Raw genomic sequence first — 15,314 nt, 5'->3', positions numbered from 1 at the left:
CAAGGTTTCTTATTCATTAGGTCTGTAGTGTAGCCCAAGAATCTGCATTTTTAACAAGTTCCCAGATGATAATGAGACTACAGGCCTGAGACCACACTTGGAATTGCTGGCCTGTGTCAAGAACATGGGATTTAAGTCTTAATATTTGTGCTTAGTCCAACCTCTGCCACTTGCCAGCTGTGAACCTTGGGCAATTTCATCAGTTGGGAAAATGAGGACATAGTTGCTCTACTCATTTGGTATGGCTCTGGTCAGGATGAAATGGGAATGTCTAGAAGGCGGCTCTGCACAGCGCTCTAGAGAAGTCCCTCCACTGAGGTCTGAGACAAGAGAGGACAGATCCCTTAAAGACAGACCCAGGGCAGGGTGGGGCAGCTTCAACTCCAGTTCCTCCCTTCCCTCCTCAGAGAGCTTCTAGCAGGAAAGGGGCAAAGGGGAAGGTGGCCTTGGCAGCAGTGGGCTGACCTCACAAGGGGATACCACCATCTGTATCAAACACCCCTATCTAGATCATCCACATTGAGGTGGCAAGACCATTGGGGCAGAATACAGTTCTACAATTGCTTTGAATTTGGGCAAGTGGCACTCTAATTTGCCAAAAGCCAAGGCATCTACCCAGCTTCAGGATAGTTTTCAAGGACTGTTATCAGCCCAAATTCCCTCAAAAGAATCGAGAGGCTTACCAAGACTGGTCATGGCATTAGGGGCTGAGGCCAAATTTTGAAAACTGTGGTTTCTGAAAGCTGAAGGAAACAAAAGTCTAGACAGAAAGACATTCCCTGACCCCCCCCCCCACCCCCTCCCCCCCCCCACACACACCTGAAAGCAGGCCCTGGGCCCATCATGGTGCTTCATTCAGCAGGCCCTCAGTATAGCACTCTGACAGCCACTTAGGCTGAGGTGAGAATGCTATGATTTCTTGGATCTGCTCCCAAAGGGGCCAAAGTGGAGGGAGAGACACACTGTTCAACCAGGGTGATAAGTGCATGGGTGGGCCAGGGGGGTATTACTATACTATTTGATCTATTTCAAAAAACATATTTCAAACAGATGTTTGAAATTTTATGTTTAAAAAAAGCATCACGTGATACCAACCAACTAGTTGGTCCTCAGGGACCTTGTCCCCCTTTTCTATTTCACTTACTGCATCTGGGCTCTAATAGCTGGTATCACCTAGAGCAAATATTTCACTTCCACAAACCTCACTGCCTTTTGTAAAATGAGGGTAACCCTTATACTACCTCTTGAAAACCTTCTGGTTTTGTGATCTTCTCCCCTTTGGTCTAAAGCAGAGGCTGCAAAACTACAGTCTGCAGATCAAATCCACCCACTGCCTATTTTTATAAATAAAGTTTTATTGGAACATAGCCATGCTCATTTGTTTATGTATTATCTATCACTGCTTTTGCATTATAACAGCCGAGTTGAGGAGCTGCAAGAGAAACCATATGACCCACAAAGCCTCAAATATGTGTTTTCCAACCCTTAAAGAAAGTGTGCCGACTCCTGCCTTAGAGAATCTTGAAGAAAGTTAGAAAGGCTCAGGTATGCCCTCTTGCTTTCCACCAAAATTAAAGACTTCTCCTCCACTCTCCATTCTTTGGGGAGTGACTCCTTTGCCTGTGAAAAGGAAGAAACTTTTGAAAAAAGACGTTTCACTGGCTCAGGGATCTCGCTGTTCATTTCTGAATCAAGCATGACATCTGGTACTAAATATGCTAAACAACATCTGGCAGTGTGGAATTAAAGTGTAAAGGATCTGCTGAATACACAGGAGGATGTTTTAGGACCCTAAACTTCAGAAGCCCCAGGAAAAAGCAATTACGAGGAAGCCCAAGGGGCACCTCGGTGGCTCAGTCAGTTAAGCGTCTGACCTCAGCTCAGGTCATGATCTCACTGTCTGTGGGTTCGAGCCCCGCGCTGGGCTCTGTGCTGACAGCACAGAGCCTGGAGCCTGCTTCAGATTCTGTGTCTCCCTCTCTCTCTGCCCCTCCCCAGCTCATGCTCTGTCTCTCTCTCTCAAAAATAAACATTAAAAAAAAAAAAAAAAAAAAAAAGACGAAGCCCAAGATAGTCCAGACTTTGGGCAGACCGGAGAACTTCTGGAGAGAAAGTGAGAAGGAGCGTCTCAGCCAACATTTCGTCAATGGACACAACCACAGATTTTGTGGATGATCAAAATGGCAAGAAATGGTCCCCTTGGCTGGCAACAAGAAAGGCAAAGGTAGATACAGGAGCCAGGTGGCCACCCTGACCACACTACCCATCCTCACAGCTTTTCTGTCCATATATGTAAAGCCACAGCAGGGTCCCTCAAGGTAAATCTATCGCACCAAGAAGAGGGGACACATTTGAATGAGGGAATGAACAGGAAGGACTAGTCCTGTGGCCCCAGGATCCTGCCAGAAGGGGTGTTATCCCTTGTTACTTTCCAGTGCTCTATGTCTCACAGCCGGGTAGGTGGGAAAGACTGGCAGAAGAGGCTCTTAAGTTCTTCCCCCTTTACGAAAGAGGCCTTGGTAAGAGGTTGGCAGTAGAGTGGGGGTAGACCGCGAAAGGAGGTGATAGCTTTTTCCAATTCCAAATTTGACCCTGATGGGACCAAACCTATTCAAGTGGCCACCATTTCTGAGTGCTGTTTTCCTATCTGAACACCAGAGAGACGATTTCTGCCACACACTTCCTTCTTAAAGGCAGAGGCACCAGTGAGGCCTCCAGGGAATCAGAAAGCATGGCAGAAAGGTCCAACAGTCAGGGGTGGACTAAGAGGTCTGTTGCCTCTGGGATGAAGAAATGGAGGCAAGAAACTTTTTTAGGGAGAGAGGGAAAGAAACAGAGAGAGAGAGAGAGAGAGAGAGAGAAGGGAGGCAAAGATACATACACCCACAGATGCCTTCTGGAGGCGCAGCTGTGAGGAGACAATCGGGCTCAGGGGGTCTGTGCTCCTCCAGGGAAGACAGTGCAGGGACTGTCCCCCACCAGGAGCAGCTGCCTCCCTTTCCCCACCCCCACCAAGCACAGCAGCCTTCTCTGCACGTGCTCAAGGAGGCACTGCCTAGTCATGCGGCCTGGTTCATCCCACCTAACCATCTTTAAGCTTAGCCACAGCACATCTGACACTCTCAAAGCCACTCACCTGCCATGTTGGAAATGTTAACGTTCAGCCTTTTCGAGTTACAGGGCATTTTAAGAAAGAAAAAAAAAAGGGCAATCAACTCTTGTTTTGGTAATGGTAGGGGGGTGGCATTTCTCTAATATCTAAGTCAAATGGCCAAGGGGGCTGGAAATATTTATTTCTATGCTGCTGTGTGGAGTCAGGGCCACTGCAGCAGGAGGGCATCACATGTGGAAACTGCATGGGAATAGGGCAGCAGCATGTGCTGTGCAAACTGAGGTGCCCTGTGTTCCCCGACCCTTCCTGAGCTCCTGACCTTCAAAGCACTTTACAGACAGAACCTAAAGTGGAATGCTGTCTCCACATGAGGCAAAGACTCTGTGATCTAAATTAGCGTTCTTCCACTAGGCAGCTGGGGTAGGGGTGTGAACAGGCAGCCAATGGGGCAGAGAGGGGCAGCTGTCAGGACAAGCAAGAAGCCACCAAGAGCACTGGTCTTAGCAGACCTGGAAAAGAGCTAAGTCTGAGGGAAGAGAGGAGACGCTCACAGGCAGAGATGCTTCCCTGGATCCTATTCCTGGCCCATCCCTGGGTTCCAGTGGAACCTGAGGTGAGTTATCACCTGTCTGGGTGCTCTGACATTCTCCCCAATCAAAGGGAGAGCCTACCCTGCCACACAGACTAAAAAAACATTTTAATGTCAGTAAAGTGCTTTGAGGAATGGGGGGTGATAGAAGGGGATCTTCCAGGCATCCCCAAAGCCTCCAAGTGGAGGACACTGGGCCTGGCTAGGGCTTTCTGTTCTGGCCCTGCTACAAGCACCCTGCCCTTTCTAAACCACCTTAGCCAGGGACTGCCTAGAAGATCCAAGCCCTGCAGATTCTCCACACAAGTGGTGAACACCCAGACTGAGCCTAGGCTTTATGCCTGGTCACACAAGGAGGCCTAATGAGACCATAGGGTCTAAGCCACGTGGCCAAGGATCATGAAATAACCCAGACCTCTCCAAATGATCTCTCCCCTGAGGGTTCCAACAGCTCCACTAGCCCCACTTCTCACTTGGTCTCCAGAGGACCATGACCCTGGTACCAGGGCTCCCACTACCACCCACCTCCCCACAGACCCTGGACCAAGTTGATGCTGGAGGCAAGGCTCCTCCCTTACCTCGAGAGATGGTCCCTCCAGGGGCAGGGTTGACACACATGGGTGGAAGGCGGGGTGGGGGAAGTTTGCACTGACGCTGCCTGTGCTGGGCCCGATCTGGGGAAAGAGAGAGGGCATCAGGGTGACATGTTCTCACCCCTCCCAGTTACAGACCCCTGAACAGACTCACTCCAGAGCATCTGTGAGGAGCTCTGGGCAGCAGGGCTGCTGGACGGTTTGTTGAGCCAGTCACAGGTTCTGAGAAACAGTGCCACCAATTCCACACAGAAAGAAGGCAGTTGTTTTATATGGATGTGATATAGTATAGCTTTGTAGAGATCCCTTCCTGACTCTCAAAAGAGCCCTCAACTCTCCCTGTTTGCAAAGCCACCTTATGTGACTTCAATACCCATCCCACATCGTCCTCTATAGTCTTGAATTATGAGGATGAGACAGGAAAACAATTAAAAACTGAAAAATCATGGCACCGTGTAAATCCCCGTATCTGTCATCCACTTACGGTAGCTCTCCCTGTATCTGCTGTGGGTTCCCAGATGACCACGTTAGCTACCAGATCTCAAATTATTCTTTCCCTCTAAGAAATGGGCAAGAGAAGGACCAACTGACTGCTGGGGTCCTCCCTGAAAGCCAAGACCAGACCCACACTTACCAGTCTTCTCCCTCTTTCTAAAAGTTAATGACTTGCCACTCCAAACACTTTCATTCATTTGCAGATTAAATACTACTTGTAGGTCAGTGGCCTACAAAGCACATTTTTAAGTTCCAAAACTTTGATATACATGAACATCACTGTCCCGTGGGAAGGTGGGCATGTATGGGTAAGTAAGGCTCCATGTGTTTAACATCACCTACATGGTGACAACGCCAGAGAATCACTGGGTCTGGGGGAAAGGGTGCATGAGTTCTCTGCTTTCTTTGCCCCACTAATTTCAGTACACTAAATGGAGCAGGAGAGGAGCAGAGAGAGACAGCCACACATACTACATGCTTAAGCAGCAGTCTGTTCTGCTACCGTGATACCCATTTCCATAATGCAAATTGGCTTGTACACAGTTGGTACATAGGGGAATGATAACAGTAAAACAGGAGAACACTTGGTTCGAATGTTGAGTTTCCTAAGGCAAGGGGATTGAAATAGCAGAGGTAGAATTATAATTTAGAGCAGGAAAACAAAAGACCCTTCCAACTGTATTTTTTAAAAATTAAAATGGAGTGCCTATAGGGAATCGAGGTGATGGACAGATGGGTGTTCACTATACAATGACTTCAACATTTCAGTAGTTTTGAAAATTTCCATAATAAAATGTTGGAGGGAAAAGCAAGTACCTGCACTGAGGTCCTCCTCCCCCACACTGCCAGCTGCACACACTCCTTAGTGGCAGCCCCACGGGCTCACAGCTCCACTGCCACCTGCACGGCCTCAGCATCTGCCAGCTCTTCCCGTTAGAACGCACTTTGCACATTTTTAGCATCACGTTGAGGTGCCTGCCTCGGCAGTCCAAAGCATCTTCCCAGGTGCCAGGGACTGCTGCTTTCACACTCTGGCCATAAACTTGCAGCTGTATTATTGCCTCAACTCTGTCTTTCCCACAAGCCCTCTTATAGTATCAGAGGTGCGAGATTTTGCAGAAAACACACACCCAGGGTTACAGCAGAAATGCCTGTAGGGTATTCTGGAACAAAGTATCTAGGATCAAGGTTTATCTTGAAACTAAGGTGGAAAATGACCAGCTCAACCTCTCCAGTCCTGTTTGAGCAGGATTCTCATTCATATCCAGGGAGGCTGGATTGAAAACAAACAAACAAAAAGAATAAATGATTTGATGATTATTTGTTTCATTAAGCATTTTCAGTAATGGGGGGGTGTTATAATCCTACAACATCACTGGGCCCTCTTCTGACCGTGGAGCTGGAGGAAAATTGCACATTCTTGCTGTTGATCTAGTGTTTTTCAAAGGTTTGTGCCGCCTGTAAAAGACTCAGCTTGTTCTTTGAGGCCTGATTCTGACGGCATTACTGCTGACAGACAAGAAACTTGTGTTGGGATGTTGGCAAAGACAGTAACAGGCCACTTACCAGGCACACACGCACACTAGTTGGGAGGCATTGGCAGCTCTGTTGAATTACATAAGAGAAAAGACGGTAACCACAGACCCAGGGGGCCACTGTCCACAGTGCTGCAGGGAACTGCTATGGCTACTGCCTTCGGATCCATCAAATGACCTATCCCACTGAGACTGTAAGCTCCCGAGTACAAGAAAACATCATTGACACATAGCTGTCTCCGCTCTAGCGTCTCATACATAGGTGATCAATCGTGCAGCCACACAGCACACCGCATGCTGAGGCCAGGCTGTCACTCTCCTGCAAAACACCGGCTACAGGGACACCTGGGTGGTTCCCTCAGTTAAGTATCCGACTTCAGCTCAGGTCATGATCTCATGGTTTGTGAGCTCGAGCCCCGTGTCAGACTCTGTGCTGACAGCTCAGAGCCTCGAGCCTGCTTCGGATTCTGTATCTCCTTCTTTCTCTGCCCCTCCCCCACTCACACTGTCTCTCTGTCTCTCTCTCAAAAATAAACATAGAAAAAATTAAATAAAAATTAAACAAACAAAAAACACCAGCTACAGAGCTGCACCTCAAATAGATCAATCTATTCACATGTATCAAGGGCCTGCCAACTCAAGACTGAGGGCTAGGGTCAGATCACACCCAAGTGCTTTTCTTATATTATCCCTAATCTTCATTATACCTCTGAAGATGGAGGCTGAGAAACAGGATCAGGGAGTTTCCACCTTGCTAGTGTGAGTGGGGACCAGATTCGAACCCCAGCCAGTCTGACTCAAGCTTTCCACTATGTGACGTTTCCCTTCAAGATTCGTGACACCTTATGGAGCTAATAATCTCATCATGAGGAGCAAAGAAACATAAAAACTCCGTGAGAGATAAAGAACAGTCCTACACAACAAGAAAAATGCCACAAGGCCACACATGACCAGTTGTCAAGGTTATGGTGCAAACCACAAGTGATACCAGCCTTCAGAAGACAGGAAAGAGCAGTCAGCCCTATAGTCAGAAAAGAAAAGGTACGTTTGCCTGAAGGAAAATATTCAAGGCAGTAAACTTTCTGATTAATGGTTTACCCTGAGACCTTCAAGCATAAAATGGTTGTTGTTAAGAATATAACACTTACCTGTGTGGAAAGTAAGGTCCTAAATCAGACTATGTCTGATTATTACATCCTGAAGCTACTTAGTACCATGGCTTGTGAACTTAGCAGGTGTCAGGCCCTGTTCTAAGCTCTTTACACGTATTAACTCATCTGATCCTTAAAACAACCGACGAGGCAGGTACTATGATCCAACCCACTTACATCGTGAGGAAACGGAGGCATAGAGGCTCAAACACCTGCCTCCAGCCTTGGCCACCAAGGGTGTAGAAGTGTGACATGAACCAGGCATCTGGCTCCAGAACTTTTGCTCAGTGAGGCTGTTGTCTCCCATGAAACTGAATGCTAACCGTGTCACCCCTGATGAAAAGCCTCTTGAACAAATCAATCCCCAGCCTAGAAAGAAAAATCACAAATGCTATACAGGAATTTTGCCCCCAAACTCTCTCACTCTCACCATCTCCCTATCATGGGGGAGTTAAGTAATGCAGAAAAAAGGAGGATTATGATTTCATGGGGCTCCTACCTCTTTACAAAATCAGTGCTGTCCATTCAGGCACTCCCACCATAAGAGAACTTATTTGCATCCAACTTTCACAAGTGGGTGGAAAACGAAGCCCACTGATTAACCAGTAAACACAAGGCAATTGAGTGTACTTAATTTTCAGCTCAAAATGTGCTGTGCACACTAATCTCAAACCCAATGTTTCCCTTTTCAGATAGTTAACCAGCAAAACCAAGATGACAGAGATGAATTTTTTCATGCAATACGAAAATAGACAAGGTGGCTAAAAACAAACAGGGAGGCAAGAAGAGGCTGCTCTGAGCTCCGATATATCCAGCCCTCCTTCTGACCCCATTCAACAGGCAGCACTAGGGCAAGGTTTTCCAGGCCTGTAGGAACATAAGTGGGAGAGGAGACACAATGGGGAGGACCTTTTTAATCAGCAGTTATGTAAGGCCTGTATGGTGTTCATTGATTTGTAAAATATGCTAGACAGGTGCCTGGTGGTCAGCTTCAATAGAGGCGAAGGACTTTTACTCACTGTTCCCTTAAAGAAGAAAAGTCATGCTCCTAAGATATGCAAAGCTCCCTGGGGTACGGCCCTTGAAGACTTCACCAGCTACAGCACTTCCTGTAAGCAGGAATGAATGCTACCCTTCGGCCCAGCCATGGCTCAGTCCTGACACTGCTTATGCAACCCTTTTACCCAATCTGCTGGAGAGCACTGATTCCAAAACTTGCCAGCTTCTACAACCACTAATATAAAAATGACTCAATCCGCTTCCACCAGCATTTATTGACACCTACCCTGTGCACAATGCTGTGCCAGGTACAACGGACGATGAAGGAGCCCAACAGGCCCTGGCTACAGGGAGCTTCTAATCTACGGATGCAAAGATTAATTCAGAATAGACTAAGCACAAGAAAGTACAGATCTGGTGCTGAGGAAATCAGACAGAGGAGAGGTTGCATTTGGTTGACAGAACCAAGAATGGTTCACAGAGGAAATGGTGTAAAACGCTGGCTTAGAAAAAGAGACGGGATTTCAAAAAGCAGTGAGTGTGTCTGAGAGGATATTCGGGGGGAGGGGCGGCAAATGAACACAGGTACTCTGACAAGGACTCAGACACAGGTTATAAGCCCCGTGCAAGAGGAAGGCAGAGAAAGGACTTTGGAAAGTCATACAAAAAAGGGGTCTAAGGACTACACACTGGTGAGGCATCTTCATAGCCCTCACAGCTGCCCGTCACAGGGAGGAAGAGCATGAGGTCACCAGCACAGCTACATTCTTACCTTTTCTGAATGAGTCCAGGCTGAACATTTCTGGCCAGGAGGGAAAGCTGGAATCCTAAGAAGGAGGGCAGAGAGGCAATGGTTACTATTCTTGGTCCAGGATCCCACAGAGAAGACTTCAATAACACAGAGAGCACTTTCCAGAAGGTGAGAAAAATGAAGCTCTTCACTGATGAATCCCAACTGCTGCTCCCACTCTTAAGGATGGAAGGACCATCTCCACTCTAGAGTAATTACATGTCTTTGTTTCTTACTCGTTAAGCTTTCTTCGTTTCTCTGTCCTAAACTCCCTGAACCCTGCTAAACAGAACGAGAGGTATTTTATCCTGAGAGACATATTTCCACTTCATCACAGTACTTGCAGCTTTCCTGGGACTTCTGGGAAGAAAGGAAATTCTACATGGACCCCTTTCCTCATGTGGTATCAGCAAATGGGACTAACGAGTGCCTTATAGACAAACTGGTTTACTGGGCTTTCACACAACTAGGTCAAGCCCCTAGGGGTGGGACCGGACAGCAATATCAGGAGTAACTACCGTGACTCAAGATACAAAGCTTTTCTTCACGGTAGTGTCTATGAGATAACAAATACTAAGTTGAAGTTCAACTCTTGAGCAAAACTTTTGGTGCATTTTGATCATTTAACTGAAGGGTACACCTAGAGACTTAAATCATACACGCATACAAATAAATAACACCTCCAGTTTATTGATTTTGTTTAAAAAATACTCAAACTCACTTATAGATGTTCTTAATAATGTAGTACTCCTGGACTGGTGCATAACCTTATGTGGCCTTAGTTTAAAAATATCTACACAAGGCTCCTGGGTGGCTCAGTCAGTTAAGTATCTGACTTCAGCTCAGGTCATGATCTCACGGTTCATGGGTTCAAGCCCCACAATGAACTCTGTGCTGACAGCTCAGAGCATGGAGCCTGCTTTGGATTCTGTATCTCCCACTCTCTCTGCCCTCTCCCACTTGTGCTCTGTGTCTGTCTCTCTCTCAAAAATGAATAAACATTTTAAAAAATTAAAAAAAAAATCTACACACTGTTTTAGCAAATCAGGATAATGTCCAATATTGCAAGGAGTCTAATGGGGCCTACACTTCTGCTCCTGACTGCCTTCCCATCTCATTCTCAAATCGTGGGGGATAGGGGTGGAGGGCTGACCTGGGGCCGAATCTTTCAGGTCCATAGCAGGTCTGCCCTGATGGCCTCCTCTCCCCCAGGGATGCCGGAAATTTCAGCCGATAGGATATGGTAGCTCAGAGAGGAAACTTCAATACAATATCAACAAGGACACAATTCATTTTAAGAAGTTACATTCTATAGACTCCTTCTACCCAAGTTAAAAGAAAAAGGGTGTAATTTGAGATTCTAATCTTAAAGAAAACCTGAGTACTATAAAAATCCAAAACATGTAAATGATTATTATTTGAGACAATACTTTCTTGCGAAGAAAGAGTAAATCAATTTGCTTGTAAACAGACTCTTAGTTTTGCTTTTAAAAAGTCCCTGACCCTCTCCAAGGCTCACATAACACTATCTTTACCTGTATTGGCCTAAAAAATACATATGATATTCAAGATAGGATGTTTCAGAGATATTTTACTGAGCTCTAGAACATTTCATAGAGATTAAAAAAAAAAAAAGCTGTGTTCCTTGAAATATAATTATATTGGAAACTTTTATGATGCAGAGTTTCTGTTAAATAATTCAGAGATAAGTAAAATAATGTTATGTCAAGATTTCTTGCATAATGAAACACTGCTTAATTCCAGGTAGAGTCACTGTGGGATGATTCAAGGACAGAAAGATTCCATAACGACTAACTAATGTCTTCCAAGATAGTCACAAGTGGATTTAATGCATGCCTTTGCTTTACAGTGTGGCTGAGCATGAGATACACCACTGCTATGTGTGCATGGCTAAATCAACTTACCTTACAAGAGCAGTGACAGTCTCAGATTTTGTAGGCTTTTGAACTGGAGCTGAATTCTCTCCTTGCTATTCCTCATCACGAGGCTGGGCCTCCTCCTAGAAAATAGAAGCCTGGGTCACTAGAGTGATGGGACCCACAGGGAAAATAAAGTTGCTGCAGACCAATGAAATTCATTACTAACTCTAACAACAAGGACACATTTTGTTAATAGCGTGAAACACACACTGGACACACTGGTCTCACTTCAGGACCTGCCATGACCCACTCACGACCCATCAGATCGTGAGCTACCCTACACCAGCACCTGCAAAGATACCAAGAAAGAGATGTCATGGTAAAGAGGGGTTTGTAGTCCTGAAAATATTTTCTCTGAGCCCAGAGAAAAACCTGCTTCAGTTTTTTTTTTTAATTTTTTAATGTTTATTTATTCTTTGAAAGAGAGAGCGAGAGCATGAACAGAGGGGCAGAGAGAGGGAGACACAGAATCTGAAGAGGCTCCAGGCTCCGAGCTGTCAGCACAGAGCCCGACACAGGGCTTGAACTCACGAACCGCAAGATCATGACCTGAGCTGAAGTCGGACGTTTAACTGATTGAGCCACCCAGGCACCCCAACCTGCTTCAGTTTTGAGTTCTAATCCTATATTGACTCTAACACAACCCTATCTAAGGTAGATCAAGCTCTTCCAGATGAAGAAAATAACAACTGGACATTGAATATCATTTTTATAGTTCACAAAGTACTTCCATAGATTTTATAGCAGTTAATCTATGCAACTACCCAGGGAGGCAGAAATGATCTTTCCCAGAGAAGGAAATAGAGGCAGATTTTCCCAGAGAAAGTCACACAACTTGCCCAAGATCCCATAGCTGCCTCAGGACAAAATGGAAACCTGCAGTTGGGTACTGGACTCCAAAGCTTCACATGCTTAATACTGCAATATTTTTATTATTTCCATGATATTATGCTGTTGCCTTGATGTCCCATGGTTCATTCTTGGAAATAATATTTTATAGTGACACAAAGGTTGAAAGGGGAAAGAAGGGTCCAACTGATAAACTTTGGACCATGGCTACATAAGCTAAAACGCTTGGGAGAATAAACATCTTTTGGAGGCAAAGGGACAACCTAACACAGATAAAAAATACAGTGAAGGATGTGTTTCCCGCATCTTAAACAGTTATACAAATAAAGAGCACTCCCATAAACTCCATCAAGAAAAGAGGCCTCCCTCCTGGAAACTCCAAAACTCCAAGATTTAATTGTAAGATGTAGTCAAGACCCACAATGACAGTGGCTTTATTGCCTTCAAAGAAACACCAAGGGAAACCATCAATGTCTCCTTTCCCTGTGGCCAGTAAGTTGCAACCAAAAACAGTTTGAGAGTCTGCACCTGGCCACCTGCAGTCCACCTGCCACAGTGTACGGCAAGCCCCTGTGGACTGGGGTTGCAAAGTGGGACAATCTCTGCCTTGCAACATCACAATTACGGTGACCAATGTTGCTACCCGAGGACTAGCTAGACAGCATGCTGACGCCATACTCGGGGCTTGGGGGTTCTGAGGACCCCTGGGACTCCAGTTCAGTGCAAACAAAGGACCCAACATGCATTAGGTCTTCCCCTGCGAAATGGGGCAAGTCACCACCAGCAAACAAAGAACACCTCACCCCTTGGCCTCCCCCAGTGACAAGGTGGGTGCAAAAAGGGGTAAACGAGGGGGACCAGAATGCACCAGGCCTCCCTTTGGACGAACGGTCCAGGCGGCACGGGGTGCAGACAAAGGTCCCGGGGCACTCTGGGGGCTTCCTCCAGGCCCTGCCTCGGGGAACGGAGCATCCCCTGAGGCGGAGGCGTCGTTGCGCCAATGAAGCGGCCTCTCCCGCGGTCCCCGCGGAGCCCCTGGCTACCAGGCCCGCCCCGGCGGACCGGCCTGGCCCCCGCCCCCGCCCAGGCTCCATGGCAACGGCAGGCCGAGGCCTGGCTGCCCACGGCTCGGCTGGGCCGGCTTCGCGGGCAGGCCTAGGATGCCCGGCCTGCTCCTCGGGCCCGCCCGCTTCTCCGCCCCACTCTCCGCCAAGCCGGCGATCGGACCCGGGCCCCTCCTCGCGCCGACCACCCCCGGCCACGGCAAGCTCCTCAAGGGGACACGAAAGGGGAGAATAAAAAGCCCAATTCACCTGTTGTTACAGATGTGAAACAAGCCTCGGTGCACCGCGCATGAGCCGCGGGCCCCCCCAACCACGGCCGGACTACAACTCCCACCAGCGGCGGCGCGGCCCCTTCCGGGTCCCGTGGCGGAAGTCCCGCCGGTAGCCCCGGCGCTCCCCGCTCCGCCTCCCGCGGCAACCCCGCTTTCTGAGCGGGTCTCCAGAGGGTCCCCCAGCAGGGGCTCGCAGAGGCCTCCCAGGGCTCACGCCGCTGGACGGCCAACCCGCGGCGAGACCCCGGCGCCGGGCCCAATGGGGGGCGGCCGCGGCGGGCGCAGGCGGGACTTCCGGCAGAGCCGCCGAAGGGGTGGGCGCGCGGGTAGCGGTGGGGCCGCTGAGGGAGCGGGCTTGGGCGACCCGGGTCTCGCACGGCGCCCCTCTCGCCGCGCCTCAGCCCCTCGCAGTGTGAGAGCTGGAGGGCTCTCGCGTCCTCTGCGCGCCCGCCCCACGGCCCCCGGCCGGCAAGGGCTGAGCCAGGAACGAAATCCAGCTCGGGCTCCGGACCTCCACTCGCCTTCCCCGCCACAGCCCGTTGCCACGCCTCTTCTCCTCTCCATCTCCCCTCCGATCTTCTGTTTCTTTAGGGAGGTGAGAATTTCTGCCTCACGACATTGTTAGGAGGAGACCAACGCGATGGCACGTTGTAAACTGTGCGACGCTGGGAAAAGGACAAGGTAGCCCTTGCTGGTCCGAGTGCCGTCGGGTCTGGAGGTCTCGCCCCGGCCCCTGGCCTCGCCTAAGTGAGCAAGGGCATTGTCCCAGACACATGCTGCGGTCCTCTAGATGAGGCTCCGTGGGAGTTCAGTGGACTTCCAACTAAATAAACGAGAGAACTCAGTTGGGGTAGCTCTGAGGCTGGGTCAAGACTTTATAGCTGGAAAGACCTAGAAAATGCTTTTAAGACGTGGCCTTTTGGAATAAATGAAGAATTAGTGACATATCCCGTCATTTTTACCCGAGCAGTTAAATGTAACAAGTATTATTTTCTTTCTCTCTACATTGGATAGAAGGGCGGGGGTGGTGGGTGTGGAGCATCGTGCATTCATGCAAATACTTGACACCTTTTCTGAGCAGGGCATGGTGCTGTGCTATGCTCTATGGGAAATGATCCTTGTGCACATATTTGAGTCAAGTGTATAACAGTTGTTGTAAGCGGGTTTGAAGACGACCTGTCCTCAAGGGGCTTAGGGCCTGATAAACAAGATGAAAACATTGTATGAGGCAGAGAGAAAGTGATAAATGCTGGAGAGGAGGTATGAAGGGTTGAGAGGGAGGAATAGTTACTCAATGCCAAAATCAAGGAGAAGGAACCACAGAAGCAAAGACAGCCAGTGGAACAAAAGGCAAATTCTAAGAATATAAGGTAATGCAGTATGACCAGAGGGTTGGATATGTGTACAGGTTTTAGAGGCGATGGAACAAAAAAGTATAGCTATGAATGCTGTGCTGAGGGATGTTGACCTTATTTGTATGCAATTATTCTTGCATGCAAATTTGTATGCATTAGTTTTATAATTCTAAGTAGGAAAGTAAAATAACTGTCCGATTTTAAGAAGGTTATTCTGGAAGTGTGAGGGTAAGATTGGCAGGAAAAATAGGAGTTAGGGTACTAATGAGGAGAGGGGTACTGAGGGATTCAGCTATGCTCAGCAGCCAAAAGGGCAAGAAAGGAATGACAGGGTGATGGCAGAGCACCTTGCTTGTCCCTGGCCACAGGTGTGTGGAGAGGTGACTGAGATCTGTGCCCAGGGGCTGGAAAAATTGACACTGTTAACATAATTAAGGGACAAGGAAGTTGTAGAAGAGGCATACAGATTATGTTTAAAATGCAGTTGTGGGGGCGCCTGGGTGGCGCAGCCGGTTAAGCGTCCGACTTCAGCCAGGTCACGATCTCGCGGTCCGTGAGTTCAAGCCCCTC

The 15,314-nt window shown here is 48.0% G+C and overlaps 1 protein-coding gene across 3 annotated transcripts in view; it reads right to left on the bottom strand.

Annotated features, from left to right (window-relative positions):
- Positions 1–13,595, bottom strand: part of DHX30 (DExH-box helicase 30) — a 29,983-nt gene extending 16,388 nt beyond the window's left edge. The window contains exons 1-4 of one of the 3 annotated variants that reach the window (XM_047846525.1): positions 13,367–13,595; positions 11,190–11,284; positions 9,247–9,301; positions 4,280–4,375 (exon numbers count right to left, since the gene is read on the bottom strand). In XM_047846525.1, coding sequence (XP_047702481.1) covers positions 4,280–4,375; positions 9,247–9,274 — 124 coding nt within the window. In that variant the 5' untranslated portion in view covers positions 9,275–9,301; positions 11,190–11,284; positions 13,367–13,595. Of the gene's footprint in view, positions 1–3,136; positions 3,166–4,279; positions 4,376–9,246; positions 9,302–11,189; positions 11,285–13,366 lie in introns of those variants that run through there. The other 2 variants (XM_047846535.1, XM_047846545.1) reach the window with 2 other exon arrangements.
- Positions 13,596–15,314: the final 1,719 nt, after the last annotated feature.

Source organism: Prionailurus viverrinus, chromosome A2, assembly GCF_022837055.1.
Source record: "Prionailurus viverrinus isolate Anna chromosome A2, UM_Priviv_1.0, whole genome shotgun sequence".
In the NCBI taxonomy this organism is placed as follows: domain Eukaryota; kingdom Metazoa; phylum Chordata; class Mammalia; order Carnivora; family Felidae; genus Prionailurus; species Prionailurus viverrinus.
This window is presented reverse-complemented; position numbering and strand designations above follow the sequence as displayed.